This window comes from Panthera onca, chromosome D2 (assembly GCF_046562875.1).
Source record: "Panthera onca isolate mPanOnc1 chromosome D2, mPanOnc1 haplotype 2, whole genome shotgun sequence".
In the NCBI taxonomy this organism is placed as follows: domain Eukaryota; kingdom Metazoa; phylum Chordata; class Mammalia; order Carnivora; family Felidae; genus Panthera; species Panthera onca.
In genome coordinates, this window is record NC_138349.1 from 27,581,432 (window position 1) to 27,607,759 (window position 26,328).

The 26,328-nt window shown below is 51.6% G+C and overlaps 2 protein-coding genes across 10 annotated transcripts in view; both read left to right on the forward strand.

The window, feature by feature from the left end:
- Positions 1 to 1,248: 1,248 nt before the first annotated feature.
- Positions 1,249 to 19,500, forward strand: KCNIP2 (potassium voltage-gated channel interacting protein 2). Of its 8 annotated transcripts, none has more exons than XM_060641684.3 (10): positions 1,249 to 1,593; positions 14,594 to 14,689; positions 15,578 to 15,631; positions 16,291 to 16,415; positions 16,820 to 16,889; positions 17,048 to 17,118; positions 17,250 to 17,357; positions 17,542 to 17,660; positions 17,780 to 17,842; positions 18,142 to 19,500. In XM_060641684.3, exons 1-9 carry the CDS (start codon positions 1,521 to 1,523, stop codon positions 17,808 to 17,810), a joined length of 747 nt encoding a protein of 248 aa, XP_060497667.1. In that variant the 5' UTR covers positions 1,249 to 1,520; the 3' UTR covers positions 17,811 to 17,842; positions 18,142 to 19,500. The 8 variants fall into 8 exon arrangements, with proteins under 8 accessions (XP_060497667.1, XP_078290881.1, XP_078290879.1 ...); XM_078434755.2 differs by having other exon boundaries at positions 19,071 to 19,500; XM_078434753.2 differs by having other exon boundaries at positions 17,542 to 17,646; positions 19,071 to 19,500.
- Positions 19,501 to 24,062: 4,562 nt separating this feature from the next.
- The window catches only part of OGA (O-GlcNAcase), a 29,494-nt gene continuing 27,228 nt past the window's right edge, over positions 24,063 to 26,328 (forward strand). The window contains exons 1-2 of one of the 2 annotated variants that reach the window (XM_060641676.2): positions 24,063 to 24,213; positions 24,913 to 25,185. In XM_060641676.2, coding sequence (XP_060497659.1) covers positions 24,987 to 25,185 — 199 coding nt within the window. In that variant the 5' untranslated portion in view covers positions 24,063 to 24,213; positions 24,913 to 24,986. Of the gene's footprint in view, positions 24,214 to 24,541; positions 25,186 to 26,328 lie in introns of those variants that run through there. The other variant, XM_060641677.3, reaches the window with a different exon arrangement.

A 26,328-nucleotide genomic window follows, 5' to 3' on the forward strand; every position in this document is an offset into this window, starting at 1 on the left:
GCCCATGTCTGTCCATGCCCCAGCGGCTATGCTGTGTCCTCCAGAGGACCCTCCGGAGCAGGAGAGAGCTAGAAGCAGGGCATTGCTCCCAAAGGCCATCCTTCTTTTAGCTGCTTATCCCCCTCTCACTCCTGAACTCCTACCACAATTCCTGCTGAGTTAATTGAATCAAGTGCTTGGAAATTCAATCCAATTGAAGACATTAAACGTGCTGGGGTCACTTTAGCTGAAGCTTTCAGTCTCAGTAGGTCATCCCTCCAGAGGAGCCATTGGGCAGAGAGGAGGATACACGGGACACTGCCACCACACCACCCAGACCCACTAGACACTGTCCCTTCTTCCTTCTGGTGGGTTGGGGGCTCTTGGGCTAGGAGTCCAGTTAAAGAGCCTGGAAAAGGTCAAATAGGCTTAGTCACTCAGTTCCTGGAAGCTGGAGGCAGCCCAGCTCTGTGATGGCCCCCGGCTTCAGAAAAGGAGCTTATCCTTCTAAGGGAAGGGAGCCTAATAACAAAGGCATTTCTTACCCACGCTGTATCCTCACCTGGGTCCCCACACCCTTCAGTCACTCTTCAGATCTGGAAAACAGAAGGAATCTAGGACAGGGCAGGTGACAAGAGAAGGGCAGCAAAGTTGAAGGTGGGGGGGAGGAACAAAAGAACCAGAAAAGTCTTGAAAAACCGGCCTGTTTTCCTGTTCTTCCCAGTGGGCCAATGGGAGTCATTAGATCCCAGAAGAAGGCACTCTCACAGTGAATGGGGCCCAGAGACAGGGTTCTGCAGTGGGTGAGGGTTGGGGTCTTTATGTGAAACCTTTAACATGAGATGAGCCTGATAGAGGCTGGGTTGACCTTTGCTTTTCGTCCCTAACCCCCTCCGAGCAAAGCGGGCACTGGCAGGGGTCCACAGAGACCCATACATGGGAGGAGAACATAAAAAATAGGGGCTGACGTGGAGACTGACCCGGACAGGGCACTTACAGACTTCCCCTGGCCCGTACTGATGATGGGGGAAAGAGTGCCTGAAGGTTGGAGCAGGGGTTTCCTCACAGCGGGGCCTTTCAGGCCCTGCTCCATCTTCCACCATCAGGACCCACAGCTCCAGGTTTAGGGGGTAATGTTGCTGTAGAACCAGTCTCCCTCCCCGCCCTTCCCAGCTCACCCTTTCACCGCGATCCTCCCCCAAGCTGCTAAGAGGAGGGGGCGGGGGTAGGGGGAGCCAATCCCGGCAGCGCCAAAGGGGGGAGGCGGCGGTGACAGCCGCGGGGAGGGGGCGGGAGGAGAGAGGCGGCTTGGCTCCAGCTCTGTGCTTAGCTCGGCTCTGCCTCCGGCTCTGCGCTCACCTACTGCCCAAGCCTCCCGCTCCTGCCCCAGGACCCCAGGCGGGACCCCAGCCCATTCCAGACTCAGCCCCAGCCCAGGCAGCGTGCAACGCCGCCAGGGGGCGCCGTGTGAGCACCCTGTCTTGGCTACCCGGCGCCCCCTCCCACGGCCCAAGCGGGACGGGACGGGGGCGCCGGGGGCCATGCGGGGCCAGGGCCGCAAGGAGAGTTTGTCCGATTCCCGAGACCTGGACGGATCCTATGACCAGCTCACAGGTGAGTCAGGGACTCAGGGGTTGCAGGAGGGAGGGTAGATTCCAACCCCAGACCCTATCTGACCCTGGCCAGGCCCTTGCTCACACTCTGCCCCATTCCCAGGCACCCTCCAGGCTGTTCTGGGCAGCAGGACACTGGGGGTTCAAAGCCTTGGGTCCCCTGGGGGTTGGGGAGGGGGGGACTAGCGGGCAGGTGGGGAGAAGCAGCAGGTGTGGGCGTGTGTGACACAAAGCTAGGAGAGTGTCTGGAGTGGGAGGTGTTACGTGCGTGAGCGCCTGTCATTCTTTGTGTGTGTCTGTGTGTGTATATGTGTGTGCCTGCACGCACGGTCTCCTTCAACTGGTTGCCATGTGCCCTAGGCTTGGTGACAGGGTGAGTGTGATTTTGTTGGCTGTGCAATTGTATGATCTTATCAGATGTTTGAGTGACGTTGTGTTAGGACCCTGTATAAATGAAGTTGTTTTGACCACGTGCCTCTGTTTTCTGTGCAATTCTGTGGAGTGTGCGATTCTGTGTGAGACTATCAGAATGGTCAGGACTTCACTTCATGGTGTATGTCTCTTTGTAAGACTTATGACTCTGAACCTCCTGGGGCAAGCATTTGTTAAAGTAGATTGTATTTTGCTTTGTGATTGTGAGACTATGCACATTATATTTGGCCTTTCATGCTGATTGTGTACTTTCATGTGGCAATATCTGCGAGTGTCTATGATGTGTCTTACCCTTGCTGCCTCTCTGGGTTCCCGGTGCAGAAGGAGGCCTTTACTGCCCACCACTTTTCCCCCAATTTTTTCACAAAGTGACCAGGTGGACCCAAGGAGAGACTTCAGTGTCCAGCTGCCTAGCCTGGCTCCCAGGAACAGCACCTGGCCCTTGCGGGGAGGCTTTGGTTAGTGTTTGGTCACCGCCCTGCCCCCTGCAAAAGTACTCAGATCATTCTTTCAACTGAAGCTCCTTAAACCTTCAACAACCCTCCCAGAACTTCACCCAGTCTTGAAGGAAAACCCCCCCTCTTGCTTCCACTCCAGACCCAGAGTTAGAAGCTCTTGACCTGGAAGGTGCCGTGTAGCCTCCCCAAACCACTTTGCTGCCCAGGCATGCTCTCTCTCCCACAGTGGGGAGTACATCTGTGCCGCACATATTCCTGGGTTTGGTAGGCAGACCCACGTGTTTGTGTGGGGGCCTGTGTCACCTTGTGTACATTTCCATGTGTGTGTGTGTTTTCTGTCTCATTGTGCAGCCTGCCCAGGAACTCCAACAGTGAAAGGGAGGAGGGAGACTGTCTCCTTGTCAGAAACAAGCTGGGGAGGTGGAAGGAGCCCAAGATCCTTGTCTGTCCAGAGGGGAGTGAGGTTAACATTTGGGGGTGGGGAAGAGAACTAGGATCTAATGCCTTGAGAAAGTGTCTCCCCTACTCATTGACCCTGGGGAAATCCTAGTTCCTATGCTGAGACTCCTAGAAGGGAGGGCCCTTCCTCTCAAGTAGGCTCCAGGTGTGCCCTAGATGTGGCTCCGCCTGGGATGGAATCCAAAGGTCCAGCTCTGCTTTGAACTGTGTTCTCACCAACTCAGGATCCTTGCTAGTAGTAAGGCCCCAGGGCACTCATTAGCATCACATTATTCAGTGTTTGCTTCTGCTTTAATTGATTCTCTCTTTTAGTGGAATCATCCCCTCCCCACTTGGCTATTTAAATCAGAGATTGAGTGAAGGTGGGGAAGCACTTGTATTGGAAGGTGCAGGAATGGGCTTTCTATTACTTTTGGTCTCTGGGTCTTACTTTTCTCATCTCTAAAATGGAGAATACTACTTCCTGCCTGCCTACCGCCCGAGGAAAAATAGGTCAAATGTTGACAAGCATCAAGAATGGTGTTCTTCAGCAGCAGCAACCTCGATCTAGAGAGCTCCACACAGGACTTGGAAAATAGAAATAGCACTACCAGGAGATCTCCTTTCAGAGGAGGGCTTGTCTTACAGCAAGAGACAAGAGGCTGGGACGCTCTGAAACGCGTGAGGGGAAGCCAAAATGGGAGTCGTTGTCCGCGGTGCTGAAGAGCGGTCGGGGCGGAGGTACCATGGGGCCACCCTTGTGCCCAAAGTTCCTTCCCTGTGCAGTCGGGATTCCTGGGATGGACATGGGGGTAGTCTTTGGCTCCTATCTTTCTGGTCCATCAGGCTGACAGAGAGGGAGTCTTTAAGTCATACCTCAGGGCATCCTGGGTACCCCCGATCACTTTTCTTCCCCACTCCCCCGGACTCAAAAGCTGGGGGAGATTTTTGGGGGTGGGGAGAATTTGAGCCCCAAGCCGACCCAGATCTACCCCCTGTGGTCTTCCAAGCCTGGCAGGTCTGTTTGGAAGTGCAGCGTAGTGCGAAAAAGGCAGCAATCCGTGGCAGTCCTGTCCAAGCCGGAGGCAAAGAAAGGACTGGGGACAGTGAGGAGACAGCTGGAATCTGGCCAAGGCCTGAACTCGGGTCCCTCTGGCCATAAAATATCTTTCCCAAGTCTAGGGCGCCCTCGTGTGGTCTTAGAGCAGCCATGCTTGCGTAGTTGATTCCGAAAGGGGATGTCGCGGCTAAATCTAGTGGCAAAATTTGCACGGAGTTCGAACGTGACTTTTGTCTCATAAATGTAGAATTTTCAGCCAAAATGACAGGATCCCAGTCGGAGGAGTGGAACTAAGTCTCTCCTGTAGGCTGTCCCGGTGGTTTGAAGGCGTCAATGGGTCCTGGAAGGGTTTATTTTGGGTACAACCCGATGGAGATGAGTCCTGGAAAGGGTCAGGGCTGAGACTGAGGGGAGGGGAGCTTCTCCTTCATGCATTTGGCTGACAACCAACATATGATGGTAGAATCTGGGAACCCACTGGAGCAAGACAAAGGGACACAAAACAGAAAGTTATGAGAGAAAGGGATTTGGAGCCGCCTCTTCTTTGCCATCCCAATACGCGGTCCAGTTCCTCCTCCTTCCTCCAGCTCTCTCTCCCATTGGTCCAGGAAGTATGGAAGTGTGGGAAGTTGCCATGACAACTATGTCCTCTTACTCCCCCCCCCCCCCACTTGCTTCTTAGTGCCAAATTGGTAGGAGGAGGTTGCTACCGGCAGAGAAGAAAGGGCTGAAGAGGGGCAGTAAAGCATCAGGTTCATTATCCCCTTCCCCATCTCCTTTTTCAAAACCTGTGGGTGCCTCCCCTCCCCACCAGAATATCAGAAAACATTCCCGGTGATGGCTGTGAGGACTCCTCCCATTCCAACCCCCACCCCCACCTCCGCCCCCGCCCCGCCCAGTCTAGAAACTTTGAGGACGGGTGCTTCAGATGGTGGGGATAGGGGAAGTTCCCCTCCTGCGGCCCGGAGGAAACAGGAAGCAGAAGAAGACTCCGTTGTCCGAGATTCTGGTTCTGGTCCTGCGGGTCCGGCCCTCCAGCGCCGCCCACGCAGGGCCCACTCGGGTGGAGGCGGAGACCTGACTGCCCCGGGCCTTGGGGGAGGAGCTTGGCCAGTGCACTCTCAGCCGAACCATGAACCGATGCCCCCGCAGGTGCCGGAGCCCGTTGGGGCAAGCAGCACGATCCCTCTACCAGCTAGTGACTGGGTCGCTGTCGCCAGGTATGAGGAAGGGAGGAAGGGCCTGGACCCTTCACAAAAAGTGAGTGAAGTGGGGTAACAGCCTTACAGAGGTGGGGAAGGGAAGGGCCCTTCACAGAGATGGAGGGAGCTGGATCCCTCAATGGAAAGCGTTTAAAGGGCAAGATCCCTGACAAAGTAGAGCTAGGAATAGAGTCTCCTACAGAGAAGGTGGAAGATAGGGGTCTTCAAAGAGGAAAGGGTAGGCGGCATCATGGTCCTTCACGATGGTGGAGGATGAGGCAGGACTTCTCACTGAAGGCAGAGGAGGGGGCCTCAAGCAAGTGGATGTAAAGGGATAAAAGGAGGACACTTGCAGGGGAGCAGGGAAAGGGCTTATCGAATTGCTTAATTTAATGGGATCTTAAGATGACTGGGGTCAACGTCCAAAAGGAAAAAATGCCTTTCCGAGGCGGGACTGGACCAACATGAACTCAGCTAGTGAGTTCATGAATGATGGGATGAATAGACTTGTGTGGCATAAGGACTGTATGTCCCCGTTTTGTCTATCCCTGGGAGTTTGTATGAACCGGGTTATACATTACTGGGGTTGTGATCACTGGAACTGTGCATGCTTGGGGTTGCATATCACTGGGATTCTATGACACTGAAATGGCATGTGCCTGGGGTTCTACGCTTTAGAGTTGGGTAGGGGGTTCCTGAGTCACACTAAGTTAGTTGTATAGTCTTCATAAGCTTGTACCTTGGTGTGGGATGTGTGGAGTTTATGACATGTGGATTGTGAATATCATATTATGGCACTGCTGAGATTTACACACACTTCCACTTGAGTTTCCTTAAGGCTGCCTGGGCAAGGCCCACAGAACCTCGCATCACCTCACTACCTGGCCTGGAGAGACCAAAACAGCCTCGCCCCATGGCATTCTGGGATCTGTAGTTCTCTGGCTCTCTCCGTGGTATCCTCTTGAGCCCCTGGAGTATAGGCTGGCCTCTCCTTGCCATGTGTTCCCAGGAAGGCAGGGAGATGGGGCTAAGCCAGAGCCATGCTTGGAAGTCTTTTGGGGAGCCTGTGTCCCTCAAGCCCCCTTCTTGGACCTGTCTCCAGTGACAGATGGCTGGAGCCCGGCAGGACCAGCTCTCAATCATAGCAGGCATGACTTCCAGGCCCCAAAATAGCCCCAAGGCCTAGGGAAGTCATTAATCACCTAGTGCAACTGGGGGCTGCTGTGTCTTCTGGCGGGGCTGGGGATGGAGTGGGGCTGGGGGACCGAGAGAAGAGCTCTGCGGTCTTTACTGGCTGGGGTCTTCACTGGGGGATCATGGACAGATGAAAGTGGGACAGCTACATAAGGTGCGTCCCCTCATAAAGCAGTATTATTCCAGGTTCCAAGGGTGAGAGACAGACAACTAAATGATAGGAGTATCTCTGCAGTGAGGTTTGAGGGATTTAGGGAGGGCCTACCTAATGTTTTAAGATAGTGTACCTTTGAGCCTTCACTCTGCCTGAAGTGCTTCCATTAAGACTTCACTGCCTTGGGTGAAGAGCTAAGTGACACCAGGATGCTTAGGGAGGACAGATCTGGACGAGTCTCTCATAGGGCCCCGGGACTTGAGAGGTTGCTGAGTGGGGAGAAGGGAGAGCCTGGAAAACAACTCACTGTTTCCCTTTTACAGACCCTCCCACCAGAGTCCTGTTAGGACCTTGAGTCCCTGTGAGGTTGAGTCAAGGTCTCTGAAGGTTGAGGGTGGGGATGAGAGAGAGAAGAGGAGGGTCTAGAGACTGGGCAATTGGGTGCAAGGTTGTCAGTCTCTCCATCTGTGAATCAGCATCAGAGAGCCAGAGATGTGGCTGTGCTGCCTCTTTCCTTCCAGATAGTTTGGCTTGGTGTTCAAGGCTCCATGGAATCTGACCATTGGTCTTACCACTTATGGTTCCCCCGGCACTAACTAAGCTACAGCCATCCAAGGTTCCTTGGCATCCCCACACGCATTGGAAGGACAGACTGGTAGATCACTGGTCCTGGTTCAAGTCTTGATCCATCCTTCACCATCTGTTTTATCTTGGGGAAATTATTTCCCTGAGCCTCAATTCTTTCATCTGCAAAATGGGCATACTGCTATTCACTCTGACCATGTCAGCTGTAAACACAGGAGTAATATTTTCATTTTTCATTTTTATTATGAGGCCTAAGTGAGACAATATACGTAAAGTATCCAGGACACAAAATGTGCTCACTAAATGTTGACCCCTTTGTTAGGGTAGACTGTTGACATTTCGCCATCTTTTTTTTTTTTTTTTTTTTTGAGACAGAACATAAGCAGGGGACGGGCGGGGGTGGGACAGAGAATTTGAAGTGGGCTCTCTGCTGACAGCAGCAAGCCCAATGTGGGGCTCAAACTCATGAGAGATCATGACCTGAGCGGAAGTTGGACACTCAACCAACTAAGCCACCCAGGTGCCCTGCCATCTTTTAAGAACCAGCTCAAAAAATAACCTCTCCAAGTTTTTCCTGGCCTTCCAGTTAGAGAGCTTTTACAGTTAAATGAGCTTTTTGTTTGTTTTGTCATTAGGGAAATGCATTTTAAAGTTTATTTTTGAGACAGACAGAGACAGCATGAGTGGGAGAGGGGCAGAGAGAGAGAGAGAGAGAGAGAGAGAGAGAGAATATCCCAAGCGGGCTCCACGCAGTCAGCATAGAGCTCAATGCAGGGCTTGAACTCACAAAACTATGATATCATGACCTGAGCCAAAACCAAGAGTTGGATGCTTAACCAAACGAGCCACCCAGGTGCTCCTAAATGAGCTTTTATAGCTCATTTCATGGCCTGCCTGTAACAGTTCCTACCACATAGTAAGCACATAAATATTTTATGAATGAATAGAAGCCTTAAGGTTCTCTTAGTGGGCTTTCTCTCCCTACCCAATAGAAGCCCCTGTTTAGTTCACCTTTGTTCCACAAGCACCAGATCAGAGCCTGTCATTCAATTTATGTAAGTCCAATTTTAACCGACTGAGCCACCCAGGCGCTCCTATATAAATCCAATTTTTAAACTCTTTGCCCTTTAGGAGCTTGGAATCTAGTTGAGGAAACAGGACTGATCCAGAAAGATCTGGGTTCAAATATGCAACCTCTCATCTTAGCTAGGTGACCTCGAGCAAATCCCTTTCTCTCAAATCCCTTTATTTGGGCCTCCTTTACCTCATCAATGAAATGGGCACAATACTATTCACTCCACCTACTTCATGGAGTTGTCATGAGAAGCCATCAAGATAACAATGTTTGTGGAAATGCTTTGTTAATTGAGAGCTATAGAAATGTAAGGGGTGCAGGAGATGTCGTGTTGTTAATAATGGTAGAAAACACTTCCACAGTTACTCTGTGCCAGGAATTATTCTAACAGCTTTCCATGTATTAATTCATTTACTCCTTCCAGCAACCATATGAGGTGGGAAACAGAGGCACATAGAGGTTAAGAACTTGCCCAGTTAATTGTAACTGACAAATCCGGGATTTGAACTCAGGGAATCTGGCACCCTGGCCCGCACTATTGCATACCATGCTATGCTGTCTCCTTTTACTTTTCCCATTTAATAACATTACAGAATTAGGTGCTGAGTTTTGAGGGCCCAACAGTGAGTTCGCTAGAAATTCTGCTGAGGCCTGGAAGTCCTGTTAGGTGAGAACTGTAGAAAAGAAGGAGAACAGAAAGGAGGGCATTCATAACAGGAGCAAAGGTACAGAAATGGCACCTAGTTTGATGTGTTTGGAGGACAGTGAAGAGGCCAAAATGGTTGGAAAGGGTATCTGCCAATGAGGGTAGAGGGAATTAAATGCCAGATGTGGAATTTGGACAGTAATAGGGAGATATTTGCTGGTTTCATCTGTTTATTTGTAACTTCTAGGGTATGAGAAACCAAAAGCAGTCCCCAGGTTGACTTCTTCCTGGAGGAGGGGGTGGAGGGGCAAGCAGAGGACCAAGCCTGCCAGTGGCATACCCTTCTTCCCATCCTTTCCACACCTTCCCAGGTTGTTGTGGGTGGGGTAAGGGTTAGGGAAGGGTTAGATAGGAGTAAGATGGATGCCTGACCCCCAGTGGTGGCCATGTGGAACTGCAGAGCAGTGATCCTCAAATGAAGTGGCAGGGACAGCCTGACAGAGGGACTCCTACACCACTATTGGGCTGAGACACGTTCATCCCAGAGCCGGACAAAGGAGAGGGCTCCCTCTGGAGTCAGTCTCCCTAAACGAGGCCTCCTGAGTGGGCAAGCTGTCTAACAAGAGCCAGTGTAGTGTGATGGTTTAGAGCACAGGCTCAGGGTCAGACTGGGTTAAAACTAACACTCTGACACTTACTGATCTTGGTGATTTTCTTAACCTCCTTTTGCCTTAGTTTCACTCCCTGTAATGTGGGGATAATGGTACTTCCTTCATAGGTTTACTGTGAAAATTAAATATGATCATGTCTGGGGTCACCTGGCTCGCTCAGTCAGCGGAGCGTGTGACTCTTGATCTCTGGGTTATAGGTTCGAGCCCCACGTTGGGTGTAGATACTACTTAAAAAATAAAATCTTAAAAACTGTGACCATGTCTGTAAGCACATAGCATATTATCTAGCACACAGTGAGTGCTCAATCAATGTCAGCCAGCTGTGGCAGTAGTTGTCTTCTGGTTCACTGGCTCTGCAGGCCTCTCCCCACCCCTACACATGTGCACACCCACACCCACACACAGACACACAGCCAGCAGCAGCAGCAGCAACAGCAGCAATGGGAAGGAGCTGGGCAGATGGGGGAGGGGCTCCAGGAATGCTCTAGGGGGTGAGGGTGGATGGCTCCCTTGGAGGATTCAGATTTCCCTCCTACTCTCCATCATTCTTCTCCATCAGCCCAGTAACAGTTCAGGAGCAGGCAAGGCTTTGGCAGATCCTGGCTGAGAGGAAGGGAGGAGCTCTGTCTCTCCTCTTCCAAAGAACTTGAATCTGTGGATCCCAAAGGCAGCCACAATAAGTCCCCTCCCCAGAGGGTCATGATAAGGCTAAGCAGCCTTTTTCCTGCCCCGGCTATTGGACCTAATCCTCCCTCCCTTGGGCCTCAGTTTCCCTGTCCGTGGGCTGTGGAAAGAGAGTGCTTCCCGCCTCACTGTCTCTATGACAACCGCGATCGATGTTGGTGGTGTCCTCCTGACTGGAGAGGTCACCGCCTTCTCCCGGCTTATATTCTCATACAGCTCCGTGCAGATACAATTATGCAATCACCGTAGACCCATACTCCTAATTATAGGACACAGCTATACTACCAGTCTTCAGACCTCTATCCTGCAGCCCTGCTGAAACCCATACACTTCATGCCCCCCACACACTCAGACATACGCCAGTGCACTCACACACACATACTATGGACACCCAGGTCACTTACTCCCATATACAAGACACACACCTAATAGACACATACGCAATCATGTGCAAACCACACACAGAGACACACATAAGAGGAGAAACACATACTCTCTATATAGTCAGACACGGGAATACACACAAGAAAATGCCCAGACGCTTATAATTTCTGACTCATGTATCTATTCCTTATACACGTGTAGCTCATAGTCTTTCTTTCTCTCTCTCTCTCTCTCTCTCTCACACACACACACACACACACACTGCCCTTCCCTGCCCTCTCCCTAAGCACAGCTCCTCCCTCTACCCCCTCCCTTTGGCACAGAGTAGCCACAAGGTGTCTGGGGGAAGCTGTCCTCAGGGACAGAGGCAGGTCGCTGCCTTCCTCTTACGGCCTGGCCTGTTTTGTCCCATATCCTTCACGCCAAAGGCTCCTGAGGAGATGCCGGTCTGTAGGCTGAAGTGGCCCCGGGAAGAGGAAAAGGCTGTGACTGGGAGGCTTGCGGGGCAGAGGCGGGGTGAGGGGGCGGGAGAGGGAGGAGATCCTGGGAGGGGAGGGGGAGGGAGGCTGCAGGCGGTCCTCTTACTCCGGCCGGGGAGCCTGAGGGGGAGGTGGTGTGAGGAGGGCTTCCAGTGTGTCTGACCCTCAGCTGGTGGGGGCCATGCCCCAGGCCCACCATGAACCTGGAAGGGCTGGAGATGGTTGCTGTGCTCGTGGTCCTCGCTCTGTTTGTCAAGGTCCTGGAGCAGTTTGGCCTTTTCGAGCCTGTCTCCTTGGAAGGTAACCCAGGTGTCTGGGCGTGTCTGGGCTGCTGGCCTGAGCGGCGCTGGGGAGGGGCTTACTCTGATTTTATGACTGGGGTCAGGGGTGAGCATGTTATCGATGGGACAGGGCATCCAGGGGAGGTGAGGAGGGGTGCTTGGGGGACAGGACATCTGAGAGAGGTAAAGAGGGAAATTCAAGGAGTGGGTGGGGGGGAAGAGTGTCTGAGGGAGGTGAGGAGGGGATCTGGGGGCTGGATGTCTGAGGGAAGTGAAGAGAGAGGGCCGGGGGCTAGGGTGTTTGGGGGGGGGGTGGTGAGAGGAGCACAGCATGGGAGGACTAAGGTATGGAGATGAGGGGAATCCATTTGGAGCATGAGGAGAGGTCTGGAGACAGGCAGGGCTATCTAGAGTAGAGGAAGGAGGTTCGAGGGATCCTGAGATAACATCAGACTTCTGGGGTATCCCTTTGGGGCCAGGGACCCACAATGGCCCTGAAGATGCGTGTGACTCTCCACACCTCCATCCTTGCAGGTGTAGGTTACAGAGTGTAGTTTATGTGGACTCTGTGTGAGAGATACGGGGGGTGTGACTGTGTGTTCCTCTATGTGAAAAAGGATAAAGTGTGTGACTGTATGAGCCTTTGCATGTGACAAGGATGTGATTTAATGTGTAGAGGGACCGGGTGTGTGGCTTTGTGAGATGTGGATATGACTGCCTGAGGGGGACTGGTTGTGCAGTTGGGCCTCTTTGGGTACTGGATTGTGTGTGTGGCTGTTCCCAGAGTTCCCTGAGAAAATACCAGCTCCATAGTCAAGGCTTGGGATGGGGGTGGGTTCTGGAGGGGTAGGAGTGGGAACACTGGGAATGAGACATTTATAATCAGCTCTGGCAGGAGGGTGAGGGGTGGAACAGATCAGGGACCTTGCTTCCCAAGCCCCCTTGCCACTCCCAGTTTCTCTCAGGATCTTCAAGGCCTAGGCATTGGGAATTCTCCACCCCGCCCCAAAGTCTAGTGGGGAGAATGATATTGGAGGTAGAGAGGAGAGCAGGTTCTGCCTCCCCCAGAGAGGTTTGGCCTCTCCCTCCTCTTCACACCAATAACTGTGCAGCTCTATAGCATGGCTGTTCTCCAGTTCCACAAGGGACAGGAAAGTAGGCAAGAACCATGATAGGAGGGCTGTAGGGTAGACACCAGGGAGAGCTGCAAAGATGTGAAGAGAACTGGAAACGTGGAAGGGCCAATGAATTGCCTACTCAGGGGTTCAGTAAGAGCAGGAAACCCCTAACCCACCCTCCATCCTTTGCTACATTTATCGGAGTGGAGTGGGGAGCAGGGGTTCATCCAATCCTGAAAAGATGAAGTCAGTTTGGCTCTGACTTGCCATCCACTTTAGACTATTTGATGGGAAGAGGGTCACCCAGGAAACCCAGGTGTCCTGTAGGCTGAAGGCAGAGGAGAATGATTCCTGGGAGGACCAGGGAGGGAAGTGGATGTGTGAACAGCTGGAGGTTGGGAGAGGCGGGGGTGGGGGTGGTGTCGTGTCCCCCCCCCCCCTCCCCCCGCCCTTCCCAGTCCAGCTGCGACTACACCACCGGAGGCCCCAGGCACAATCCGGCTTCGGGAAACCAAAGTCCGGGCTAATGGAGCCCTGGGCGGGGGGCCAGGCCGCCATCGATCCCGACTCGGCCCACCCTCCTACCTCTCCCTCCCGTCTCCCTCCTACCTCTCCATAGCTCTGAGGGGGAGGGGGAGAAAGGACGTATTGGAGGGGAAGGAATGGACTTCAGTTACCCTCTGGGAGCAGAGCCTTTTCCTGAAGGGCGGAGCCTGCCTGAGGGGAGGCGGGGCCTGCGTGGGATGTCGGGTGCCCTAGGAACCTACAACCCAAGGAAATTGGGCCCCTCCAGGAATGGGCTGAGGCCAGCTGCAAGCAGTGTGCTAGGTCTCTGTGAGCTCTGGCTCTGGAGTCTGGAGGTGGGTGCAGCCAGGAGACAGGCACAAGAACGTGGAGTCTCTCCCTAGGGTGCAATTAGCACTGTAGGACAGGGGTGTAAATAAGGGGAAGTGAGAGGAACTGTGGTCATCGGCTCTGGATAGCCCCACATTACACCAAAATGCTCATCGGGAAGGTCTGTTATTGCTTCAAAGTTTGCTATCATGTCACCTTCAAAGAGCAAGCCATACGAAAGGACTGGGAGGGGACACACTTTTAGAGTGGGTGAGTTAGCTGATGAGGAACTCTGTTCCACTGACAGGGAGATTCTAAGTGCCCTGAAATGAGGGGTTATAGGAAGGAAAGGTGGGAAGAACAAACATGGGTTCTATTGGTGAGGTGCAGTCTTAGGTATCTGGGGTGCCTTGGGTACCTAAGTCACAATATATGATTATATGTCCTGGTGACCTTGATATGTGTCATGTTATAGTGGCACAGTGTTTGTAGTGTCCTTAACACACCGTGTCATGCTGTCCCATGTATTCTTGTATGGTTTGTTCATGCTGCATGGAAAATGGCCAATGTGGGTCTTCATATGTGTGTGTCATGTTTTTCCTAGGCCACATCTATATATGTTTGTATTAAGGAGTACTGTGTCAAAGTGTGTGTGTGTGTGTGTGTGTGTGTGTGTGTGTGTGTGTGTGTGTTGGGGCCTGCTTAATTAGGCCATTGTGGGGGGTGCCTGGCTGGCTCAGTTGAAAAAGTGTGTGACCCTTGATCTCGGGGTTGTGAATTCAAGCCCCATATTGGGTATAGAGATTAAATAAATAAAACTTTAAAAAATTAGGCCATTGGTTTTGAGTGTGTTCCTGGGTATCAAGCTGTCGCTGTATGGCCTCCATCACTGTGATTTATCATTCTGTGTGTCACTATACACGTTTGTCACTGTGTGTGAGAGAGAGAGAGACAGAGACAGGTGTTCCTACTTAGGCAGTCCTTGGGTTGGACATCACCCTCAGAGGTCCAGCTATAGCACTGGAGCCAAGGGCACTGGGTCAGCAGGCACCAAGGCCAATGCCATCTCCCCTCGGTGGCCTCACGGCCCCCGGCTGTGTCCCATTATGCAAGGTGTCTGAGTGGACTTTATATGCCTGTGAACCCCACTGGGCTTCCCTAACCCAGCCCCAGCTACTCTCACCATTCTCCTCCTCCGGTCCTCTCCCAACACCCGCTTCCCGTCAGGTTGATTTGTGATGGTGGGGAGGGGATCGGAGGGACAGTGGGGGTTAATGTGCCTTCCTGGGGTCTTCTCTCTTCCCAGGCCACCCTCCAGGGCCCACTAAAAAAGCGCTGAAGCAGCGGTTCCTCAAGCTGCTGCCTTGCTGCGGGCCCCAAGCTCTGCCCTCAGTCAGTGAAAGCAAGTGCCTCTCCTGTGCTTCCGGGGGCGGGTTGTTTGTGTTGGGGTGTGACCTGTGTGACCGGTTCGGGCCAGCTAGTGTGAGTGTGTGTGTGGGCGTGACCAATGTGGCTTGGGGGGTGGGGGTGGGCGCTGGTTGGCCCGAGTGTGAGGAGGGTGTAGCTATAGAACCCGGAGCCTGTGGAATGTGTGGGCGTGGCCAGTTTTGGGGGCTGGGCCCAAGTGCCTGTGGGCCTCACTGGTCAGTGGGCGTGGCCAGTGTGGCAGGGCCGAGACCTGAGACTGTGTGGGTATGGCCAATGTGGCCGGGCGAAACCAGACTGCTGCGAGGTCTGTTAGCTGGCTTAGCTAGGTTAGTGTCTGCGGCTGTGGCCACCCACCCTGCCCTGGGCATGTTTTGGGCCTCGAGATGCAAGTTGCCCTTGCCCTGACTGGATGGATACAGGTGCAGAGGATGGAGCCCGCCTTCCTCCAGGTGCCAGGATACTTGGGCTTTCTAGTCCCAGCCTGGTCCCCAGTTGAGTGGCCTCGCTTTCTCTCCAGGCCTGTTTCCTCAGTTGGGCCTTGCCCGTCTCAAGGGATCATACTGAATTTTGCAAGCCACAGAGGCCCACTTTGTAGTTACATTTCGAGAGTGTCATTGTGTTTGATTCCACATGGGGCTAGCTTCAGGAAAAGGACAGGCGTGAGTCCCCCAAGCATATGTGTGTAGGGTCTGTTTCGTGTGTGTTTGTGCTTGTTCGTTATGTGTGCCACTGTGCACGGGGCTGGGGTGTGTGCACTGTAACACGCAGGTCTGTGAGATTTGCTGTTGAGTGTGAGGGGCGAGGTGTGTGTCTGCAGTTGGCCGGGTCTTCCACTTTCTCGGTGACAGTTCGCTCCCTTCAGCATTAGCAGTCCCAGCCTCCCTCCGCCCCCACAGACCCCGCCCGCTGGACCCAGGTGACTTACTGTCCTGGTGGGGGCGGTGGCGGTGGCGGGTGCCTTGGAGAGCGTGGGGTGGGGGCACTTGCCTGGGGACTGGATGTTGGGAGCTGGGGCAGGACTGAGATGGGGCCAGGGATGAGGCCTTCGCTAAGGTATACTGGGAGCAGGGTAGGGGTGGGGTCTGGATGGGCTTGGCTGGGGCTGGGCGGGGCATGGCTGGAGCATGGCTGGGATAGGTGGGGCTTGGCTGGAGAAAAGGATCTGGGCGGGGCAAGTGTGGGGCTCCATGGATCTGAGTGGGTCAGGGAAGGTCCGGAGCCTGGACCCTCAGACGCTTCCTCTTGAACCCTTTTTTTCTACTCTTCCCTTTCTGGGACGCAGATGGGGCTGGGGGGCCTTCTCCTTCAACCAGGGATCAAGGGCCCAGGGCAGCGATGAGTCGGACCCCTGGCTGTGGGGCCAGGCCTGCCCATGGGCCCGGACAACTGATAGACTTGGAAGCTGACCGGCGTCTTCTCTCCTTGCCTTGATGTCCTCGGACCGGGGTCCAAGGGAACTGGCAGGCTGGTCTCTGGCGTTGGAGATGGGGAGGATGGTTTTGAAGCGGGGTCCTGGAGGCTGGGCCTGAGGCGCGGCTGTCCCCTCCCCCCTCGTCCCCTCCCACCCCCCCGCAGACAGCGTGGAGGATGAGTTTGAATTGTCCACCGTGTGTCACCGGCCAGAGGGTCTGGAGCAGCTGCAGGAGCAAACCAAGTTCACACGCAAGGAGTTGCAGGTCCTGTACCGGGGGTTCAAGAATGTGAGTACAGAGCCAGGCCAGACAGGGCGAGGGGTGGGGCAAGGGGGCGGGGCCTATCCGAAACTTCCCCGAAGGATTGGCCTGGATGCTTATAGGGGTAAGAGAAGGAAGGGGAGGCGGAGCGGGCCCCTCTTCCCCGCTGACCAAACTTCTAGCAGGAAGCTCTAGCAGATTTGAGACGAGGCGGAGCCTGTAGACTGGCCGTCTGGTTAGTTCTTTGTTTTTTTAAACTTGTGCACTGAAGAGAAGTCTTGCCTTCCTTAAGAGAACTACATGGTGAGCTCCCTGGAGACAGGAAGATTTTCCTTCTCTGGGAGTTTCTGGCATAGAGTAGGTGGTGGTGAGTGGAAGGGGGTTTTGTTTCTGCTCTCAGTCTGGTTTCTAACCCCCCTTCCGCCCCCCAGGAATGTCCCAGCGGGATTGTCAACGAGGAGAACTTCAAGCAGATTTACTCTCAGTTCTTTCCTCAAGGAGGTGAGGGGACAAGGCCTGAGAGGAAGCAGCTGTCCATCTCTAGGCTGAGCTGGGGAGAGGGTTCTGGAGGGGCTGGGAATGCCAAATGATAAAGAGGGGTGTGGGGTAGGAAGTCCTCTCCTGTCTGAAAGCCAAACTTATCCACGCTTACCCTACAGACTCCAGCACATATGCCACTTTCCTCTTCAATGCCTTTGACACCAACCATGATGGCTCTGTCAGTTTCGAGGTGAGCTGGAGGAGGTGGGTCAGGGAGACCTGTTTCCTGGAGCATCAGGGCCAAGATCCACAGGCCAAACCCAGAGAGGGGATTGGGTTAAGGGTATCTGAAGAACCAGTTCCCTCCTCTCTCCTTCCCAGGACTTCGTGGCTGGTTTGTCGGTGATTCTTCGGGGAACCATAGATGACAGGCTAAACTGGGCCTTCAATCTGTATGACCTCAACAAGGATGGCTGCATCACCAAGGAGGTGTGGGGAGACTGAAGAGTTGGAGAGCTTCTATGTGTGAGGGGAGGTTCAAAGAGCCCTTAGGAGGAAAATGTGACCCACACGTGCATCACCAGCAAGGCGTGAGGTCTGCCCTAGGCTCTAGTCTTCCTGGTTTGGAGGCTGGAGGCTCTGAGGAGGGATCCTTTTCTCTCTTGCCTAACAGGAAATGCTTGATATCATGAAATCCATCTATGATATGATGGGCAAGTATACGTATCCTGCGCTCCGAGAGGAGGCCCCAAGGGAGCATGTGGAGAGCTTCTTCCAGGTGCCTGGGACTGGGTAGGCTGGAGGGTCCTGGAGTCAAGGGAAGGAGGCAAGGTCCCAGCAGAGAACTCACCTGAGTTCTGCCTGCCTCTCTCCTGTCATCCCTTCTCTTCTCTCTGACTATCTTTTTGCAGAAGATGGACAGGAACAAGGATGGCGTGGTGACCATTGAGGAATTCATTGAGTCCTGCCAGAAGGTACAAGTCCCTGCGCTCCATACTTCCCTGGTCTGGACTCAGGGTCCGATTCAGTGATGTAGGAGAAAGCTCCTTTGGGCACATTATCATCTCCCTAACTTGCCCACACTCCTGGGTCCTATTCCTTCACAACTCAGGGAGGCCTGCCCCTCCCTACAAGTCTCTCTGGGTGTCTCCTTCCTTGCTGCCTCTGTCTCTGAATGTTCCCATTTCAGAATGCATGTCCCTCTCTGTGTCTCTGATAAGCTCTTTTTATTTCTCTCTCTCTCCAATCTGCTTCTCTCACATCATGGCTACAGGACGAGAACATCATGAGGTCCATGCAACTCTTTGACAATGTCATCTAGCTCCCCAGGAGAGGGGGTCAGTTGTCCTGGGGGGACCATGCTCTAGCTCTAGTCCAGGTGGAACTCACCCTTCTCTTCCCAGGTCTGTCCTCATTCTAGCCCTGCCCTGGGGGCTGTAGGAATCCAAGAGCCTGGGGATTCAGTGGTCCAGACTGCTGGAGCTAAAGGGGCCAGGGAGTGGGCAGAGTGTACCTGTGGAGTGTTCCCAACTCCCAACAGCTCCCACCCCCTTCCTGCCTAACACTCAGTGCTGAGGGTGCCCCTGCTAATAGGAAATAAGTGGTTCTCCACCTTCCGTCCCTACTCTAGAAACTACAACACTAGACAAAATGTCTCCTGCTATGGTGCTTCCCCTATCTCTGATCTCATATGCATTTCCTCTAAGATTTCCTTCTCAGAGAGGCTACTCTGTCAATGGCACTGACTAGCCTGTTAGACCAGGGCCTTTGAGAGCCTTGTAGAGGGGGACAAGAATGTAAAAGGAGAAATCTTAGGCCTGAGCTGGGTGTTTAGGTCACAGGTGGCTGGGACAGAGTGCAGAAAGGCCTGGAGATTGTAACACCTCAGGCATGCCAGACTATAGGTCTAAGCTCCATAGGTCTGCCACCCCAGGCTATCATGAGTTTCTAGGCTCTCCAGAAGACTCTGTCTCCTAGGAAATGCCCCAGAAATTTCCATACTCCTCAGTATCCCAGGAGAGCATAGGATCTTGATGTCTGGCTCATCCCTGGAATTCCTTCCTTTCCTTCCTTCCTGTTTGTATGGGTGGTAGCAGCAGCAGGGGAATATGGGTGGGAGATGTCCCAGCTGATACCTGCCAAAGTTTCAGCCTACCCTCTCTGATGGCTGCCACTTAAGTTTTTATTTGCCATTTATTCTAGACTTGGAGGCATGGAGTGAGTCAGTGGATGCCTTAGAAGAAAGGGGAAGGAGGGAGGCATGTATAACATCTGAAACCAGTATGGGGGCATTCACTAGAATCTTTGGTCTACCCAGGCTCTATTCTAACCCCCCGCATAACCTCCTCAGTTCCTACTTAGGGTGTCCTCTTGTTCAATTCAGTCTACCCAGAGATGCCCCTGAACACACCTAGAAGGCAGGGACCACTCTTGCCATGCTGCCACCCTTTAATATACTTGCTCGTTCCATTTAGCTCACTCTCCCAGTCAGTCAGGATCTGAGGGTTAGGGCCCTAAGGGGGGCCCCTTTCCCATCAGAACACTGTTGACTGCTTTGCATTTTGGGCTCCTCTGTATATTTTGTAAAATAAAAAATATACCAGATCCAATAAAACACAATGGCTATGCACAGGCTGCTGTCTCTGCCTTTTTGTCCCTCCCACTCCACACATACCTCACAACCCTAACCCCTGCACCTGTAGTCTTTTAGGTCCCAAAGAAAGTACCTCTCTTTCCCATAGTATGGCCAACCCTTGGCAGAAAATTGAGATACAGGTTCTGGAAGTGTTGGAAACCCACCTGACCTCAGAGAGGTCCCCATGTGAATCTCTCTCCCATCTCCTTAGAGGAGACAAGAGACAGGATATTAATGTCGTGAAGACTATGCCAAGCCAGCTGTCTTTTGGCTAGACATTCTTACAAGTGGAATCAAGAATTTCTAATTTACAGGGGTGCCTGGGTGCCTCAGTCAGTTAAGCATCTGACTCTTGATTTCGGCTCAAGTCATGATCTTGGGGTTCGTGAGATCGAACCCCATGTCAGGCTCTGTGCTGACAGTGCAGAGGCTGCTTGGGATTCTCTCTCTCCCTGTCCTCTCCTGCTCACGGTCTCTCTCTCTCTCTCAAAATAAATAAACTGAAAAAAAGAAGAATTTCTAATTTACAGACATCTTAGTTAATCTCAAAATGACTTTTCTTTTAAATTTTTTATTTTTTAAACATTTTAAAGTTTTTATTTGAGAGAGAGAGAGAGAGAAAGAAAGAGAGAATGAGCAAGCAGGGGAGGGGCAGAGAGAGAGGGAGAGAGAGAATCCCAAGCAGGCTCTGGACTGTCAGTGTGGAGCTCGATGTGGGGCTGGATCCCACAAACTGTAAGATCATGACCTGAGATGAAATCAAGAGTCGGATACTTAACTGACTGAGCCACCTAGGTGCCCGTCAGTGTGCTTTCTTTTGAGGGGGGATTCCCTTTAGTCTCTAATGAAAGTTCCTCTGTGTAAACATCCTAACCTTGCCTCCAATATGGACATATGTTTGTGTTTATACTCCAGCCAAGAATGATGAGGGACCATATGGGGTGGACCCAGGTCACCATGGAGCAAGTGACACAAAGGGAGTAGAGACTTCTTGTGTGGAATGGTGGCCTTGCTCTCTTTCTGGAGAGGGGCCACCAGTGGTAGGTTCCACCCATCCTTTCTCTGGGGCACCAGTATGTGGTGACTAAGCTTCACCTTCCATAGAAGGGGGATCAGGCCTTCTCTTCCATCACTGTACACATTGACAAGGTAAAGGGAGGAGTATGGTGTTCAAGAAAGGGAAACTTACTTCCAGAATCCCATCATTTTGTCATCTGTGTTTCCTGCTCACATTCTCCCTCAACTATTTGCTCCATAAGTCCTTGGATTTCTTTGGGTCACAGCCCCTCTAAAAGATCTGATAAAAGTTGTGGGCCTACTTCCAGAAGAAAAAAAAACATGTACACTTTTCCACACATTTTTGTATCCCTGAAGTCCAACCATGGACCTGAAGTTAAGAACCTACAGTCTAGCCTTCCATTATACAGGAAAGGAAAAAGGCCCAAAGAGGGGAGAGGACATGCTCAAGGTCACCTAGTGAGTTTATAGGAGGATTGAGACTAGACCCAGTCTCCCAAGTCTCTGTCCAAGGTGGCTTTGGGATATAGTAAAGCTTTGGAATATAGTAAAGATTTGGATGCTATCCATATCACACACAGTCTAAACAAAGCGACACTGTGACAGGCTCTCATGGGACCCTACACTTTTCCTTCATGGCACTTCTCAGTTTGTTACCATATATTTATTTGAGTGATTATTTGTCTTATTTGATAGAAACTCCTGAGGGCTCCTTGAGAGCCTGGACTAGGTTTTCTTGCCCCACTGATGATCCTATCCTTGAGGTCTAGCATATAATAGGTATTCAACAATTGTGTAAATGATTGTATGATTGGATGAATGAGTATGGTGAGTGTGTGTATATATCTCGGTTAGGTATAGAGATGGTCTCTATGTTTTAGGGTAGATTCAAGTGTTTTTTAAAAATTTGTTTAAATGTTTTATTTTTTATATTTGAGAGACAGAGACAGAGAGCGAGTAGGGGAGGGGCAGAGAGACAGAGACGGAATCTGAAGCAGGCTCCAGGGTCCGAGCTGTCAGCACAGAGCTTGATGCCGGCCTTGAACTCACGAACCATGAGATCATGACTTGAGCTGATGTCAGACACTTAACCGACTGAGACATCCAGGTGCCCCAGGTAGATTCAAGTTTAAAGGAAGCTGAAGTCTGTGGCTGAGTGAGGTGAGAAGTGTCCCAGAGCCAAGACACATAAATGGGTTCAGAAAAAAAATCAGTAGGTTGGCAGTCTGATCTTTTTTTTTCCTGGCCGCTGGTTGGATTCTGAATGTTGTCAACTGCTCCATCTCAAAACACTCCTCTCATAGGGCGCCTGGGTGGTTCAGTTGGTTAAAGTCTGACTTCCGGCTCAGGTCATGATCTTGTGGTTTGTGTGTTTGAGTCCTGCACGGGGCTCTGTGCTGACAGCTCAGATCCTGGAGCCTGCTTTGGATTCTGTGTCTCTCTCTCTGTCCCTCCCCCACTCATGCTCTCTCTCTGTCTCAAGAATAAATAAATAAATAAAAACCCACTTCTTTCATGCCTTCTAGTATTTCATACTCTCCTGATTTTCCTCTTACCTTTTTGGCCACTGCTTCTTAGCACTCTCTTGCAAACTCATCCTTCTCAACTGGAATTCTAAACGTTGAGCCCCATAGCTCAGACCTGAGTCTCTTCTCCAAATCACATCCAGTCCCATGGCTTTAAATGCCATTTATATGCAGATAACTCCTAAGTTTATATCCCTAGAATTCTCTTCTGAGCTTCAAGACCCATATCTTCAACTGCCTACTTGACATATTCATATGGACCTGTAATGATCAAACTTAACATGTTCCAAATAGAACTTTGATTCATGTTTTCTCAGTCTTCCCCAGCTCAATAAATGACGCCATCTACCTAGTTGCTCAGGTTAAAATTTAGTAGTCTTGGGGCACCTGGGTGGCTCGGTTGGTTAAGCATCTGACTTTGGCTCAGGTTGTGATCTCACCGTTCGTATTTGAGCCCCACGTCGAGCTGTGTGCTGACAGCTCAGAGCCTGGAGCCTGCTGTGGATTCTCTGTGTATGTCTCTCTCTGTCCCTCCCCTGCTCACACTCTGTCTCTCTATCTTGCTCAAAAATAAACATCAAAAATATTTTAAGAAGTAATAAAATTTAGTAGTCTTCATTTCTTCCTCTTCCTCTACTCCTTCATTTTTTTTTATTTTTAAAAAGTAATCTCTATGTCCAACATGGCACTCGAACTCTCACAACTCCCAGGCTCTACCAACTGGGGCAGCTGCCCCCTCCCTCTATTCTACTGCCACCACCAAAGATGCACCACAGCTCTACGTTTCCACGGCTATTCCCTAGGCCAAGCCACTATCATGATTCACTCATAGATTGCTACTTACTCTTCTATCTGGAGTAGCCTTTCCTTGCTGTGGTTACTCTATCACATCATTAGATTTCCTCCCTTTATAGCACTTATTACAAATTGAGTCCCTGTGTATGTACTGAATTTGCTATTGTGTGTTTCTCTAACCAGAATTTAAACTGAGAATTTAAAACGAATGAATGTATCTCATTCATTCCAGAGGTATTTACCATAGGCCTACGAACCTCTGGTTCCTGTTGTAGGTACTAGAGGGTAGAGGTGTGTAGCAAGAGCTTCCCTTCAAGTTTGAGAGGTTCAGATCTGGAAAGTGGATCTTGCCTGGGCCGTGGACCCCAGAGTCAGAACAGTAGATGAAACTGTGGCTGCTGACTTGATAGCAGTTGCCACCGCATGAGGCAAAGGGGAAAGTGTCATGAGACCAAGGGCTGGGGGTCAGCTGGAATGATAACCCCAGATCCTCCAAGGATATCTAAGAAAATGTTTGCCTGTAACCCCCATCTCAATGCTCTAGGACTAAAAAGAAGAGGGACTATGAGAGCTAAGTTGGGCTACCGCTGAAAGAGTTGAATGTGAGACCAAAATGTAAAATGGACGATACTAAGTAAGTCTTAATGATCAGAATGAGCGTGAGCTGCTCATTTCACACACTTCGCAAGCTGAGACAGATCTCTCAACCGACGTAAATGTAAACAGCGCCTACTGACAGGGCTACAGGGAACTCAGCACAAACAACAGCAAGAGGACCTAAGCCCATCTAGGGCTCAGGGAAGGATTCCTTAAGGAAATGGTATTTATGCTAAGGCCCAAGGGATCTCAGTTCTCCCTTAAACACAGTTCACATTCTCCATTCCCAAAGATGCCAGGCCTTTTCAACCCTTGCTACACTTGTACTCTGTTCCATAAGCCTGGAGTGCTCTCTTTCTTTGCTTCTCCCCTACTCTAGCTCCTACTCATCCTTTACGTTCCAGCTCAAAAAGCGAAACCACGGCTGCCACCTCTCTCCAAAGGAGGATTAAGTCAGTCCGTCCTCTGGGGTCCCGTAACATTTGGGCACACCGTGCGGGCATTGTGTATGTACTTGCTTGTCTCCATCGCCATACTGTGAGCTCATAGTGACCCAAGAGCCCAGCAAGTGGCAAGCTCAATTAGTGTCTGCTGAACGAAGGAATGAACGAAAGACTTAATTTTTAAAGGGATTAGCGCCAAGCTGGGGGTTGGGGAAAATGATTCAAGGCAGAGGGGTGAGCTGAGCTCCTTGGAATGTTATCTTCACAGAACCGATCCTGGGTCAGGGTGATGTAATGAGCCAACCTATTAGAAGAATCTCAATAGAAAATAGGTCAGTTTCTTCGTATCTCTTTAAGAACTAGAGGCTTCGTTCCCGCGCTTGCGCATTGAAAGAGTAAACACCTCTTTTTCATCCCCCTTCCCCATTGCCTCAACCGGTTGCAGCCTCCTCCCATACTCCCCTTCTTCAGAAGGGGTAATGGTCCGTTCCAGGGCGCCTGCCTTGTCCTAGAGGGTGGTGAGCACAAATGGTACATTCCATCGTCCTCGTTATCTTCCGCTTTTCGCTTCTCCTCTGTTCTATTTCCCCCTATCGAATGAAGCGCAATAGGCTGGCCCAAAAGAAGGCGGGGGAGTCGGGCTGAGGGGACCGGTCTGAGCCGGTCTCCGGCGCAGGCGCAGTGCGGATAAACAGGAAGCGGGCGGTAGAAGCAGCGGTGGTGGAGACCTAGGGGCTTTGAGGGGGAACAGCGGAAGAGCTAAGATTATCGGGAAGCAGCAGAAGCTAACTGCGACCAAGAAAAGGAGGTTTGGCTATCTGCCTCCAGAGAACGAGAGGTCGCGGCCTCGCCCTCCGCTTGGGCTTCCGGCTCCCCAGCTTAGGCTGAGGCAGCGGCTGACAAAGGGCTCGCGCCGGTGCCGCCGCCCTTCTCATCCGGGCATTCGGGTCCCTGCGGAAGGGAGGGGGAAGGGCAGAGGGGGAGGGGAAGGAGCACGAAGGGCGCGCGCTTGGAGCCGAGGCCCTTTCCAGGGCTCCGGGCCGGCGGCCCAACGGACGGAGGCCGAGGAGGACCTGCAGAGGTGGCGGCGGCCGGGGGCAGGAGGATGGTGCAGAAGGAGAGCCAGGCGGCGCTGGAGGAGCGGGAGAGCGAGCTGAACTCCAACCCTGCTGCTTCCGCGGGGGCATCGTTGGAGCCGCCAGCAGCTCCGGCCCCCGGAGAAGACAACCCAGCCGGGGCCGGGGGAGCAGCGGTGGCTGGGGCTGCAGGAGGAGCTCGGAGGTTCCTATGTGGCGTAGTGGAAGGTGAGCGCTCTGGCGCGGGCTGGGCGAGAACGTCCTCCTTCCCGTTCCGTCCCAGTAACATTCTCTGCTCGTGTGGGGGATACTTTAGGAGGCTCTAAAAAGGTGTCACTCTTTGGGCCCTGAAACTTGATCCTGTTTTGGAGAGGGGAGAGGCGAGATGGTGGGCAAGTCTTCTCTCACGTTGTTATGCAGCGTTGAATTCCCCTCTGGCTATTAACATGCCTGACCCCACCCGCCTTGGGCTGGAGCCAGGCCTGGCTCCTGCGGAGGCGGTAGTAAGGAGCCTAGTGTTAGGCTCTGAGTTACAAGTCTTTGTACCTTGGGATCTTGTTCCGTAGGGTGGTCTATGTTCAAATGGAAAAACGTGTATAGTCCTGCTGTCCTCACCCGTGGGGGGAAAAAATAAATCCACACGGATGTGCTTGTTGTACTCTGGGAGCGAAGAGAAGCACAGTGGAGCTGATTTTACAAATTCCCCTTTGCTTAGATTTTTTTTTTTTTTTTTTTTTTTTTTTTTGTAGTCAGTCCCTGCCCCCCACCTTTTGAAGATTCTTTTGCAGCCTAGAAAATTGTCCTTTGCCAGCTGCTGTGCTTTGGCTCTAGGAGATGAAGCTTTGACTTAGATAGTATCAGGGGTACAGGATTTTAATTTAGGAGCTGCAGAAGAGGTTTAAAATGTTTTTTTGACTTTCTCACTTCCCATTTAAAAAGAATGCAGGATTTATTTAATTATTTAATTTGATTATTTATTTTTGTCGTTGGGGAAAATGACCTGAAGATTGTATCGCAGTTTATGAATATAGTGAATATTCGACCAAGTATTCTATGGAAGCATGAGTCAGTTGCCTTATTGCTGTTTCCTTGAGTACAGCATGTATTTTAATTTTCTGAAGTCTTTTGGCCTACTTAGAGTTTCATAGTTGTTTGCCTTATTAGTTCTTTCCTATATGTAATGGGATGCATGGGAGTAACACTGTATAAGAATTAGTTGTTACAAAGGACCAAAAAGGTATGGAGAAGTAGAAAGGTTTCCCTATACGTTGAGAGCTTCAGCTTTTCTAGTATTGTCAGCCTACAAAGAGTGTTTATTTGAAGGGTGGGTCGTGGTTGTGGTATTTTAGATAAAGCTTAATTGGAGGAGAA

Coding starts and splice junctions, on each gene's coding strand:
- KCNIP2 (XM_060641681.3), top strand. CDS start 1,521: ATGCGGGGCCAGGGCCGCAAGGAGAGTTTGTCCGATTCCCGAGACCTG. Junction 16,416..16,819: donor TGTACCGGGGGTTCAAGAAT/GTGAGTACAGAG, acceptor TCCGCCCCCCAG/GAATGTCCCAGCGGGATTGT. Junction 16,890..17,047: donor TCAGTTCTTTCCTCAAGGAG/GTGAGGGGACAA, acceptor CTTACCCTACAG/ACTCCAGCACATATGCCACT.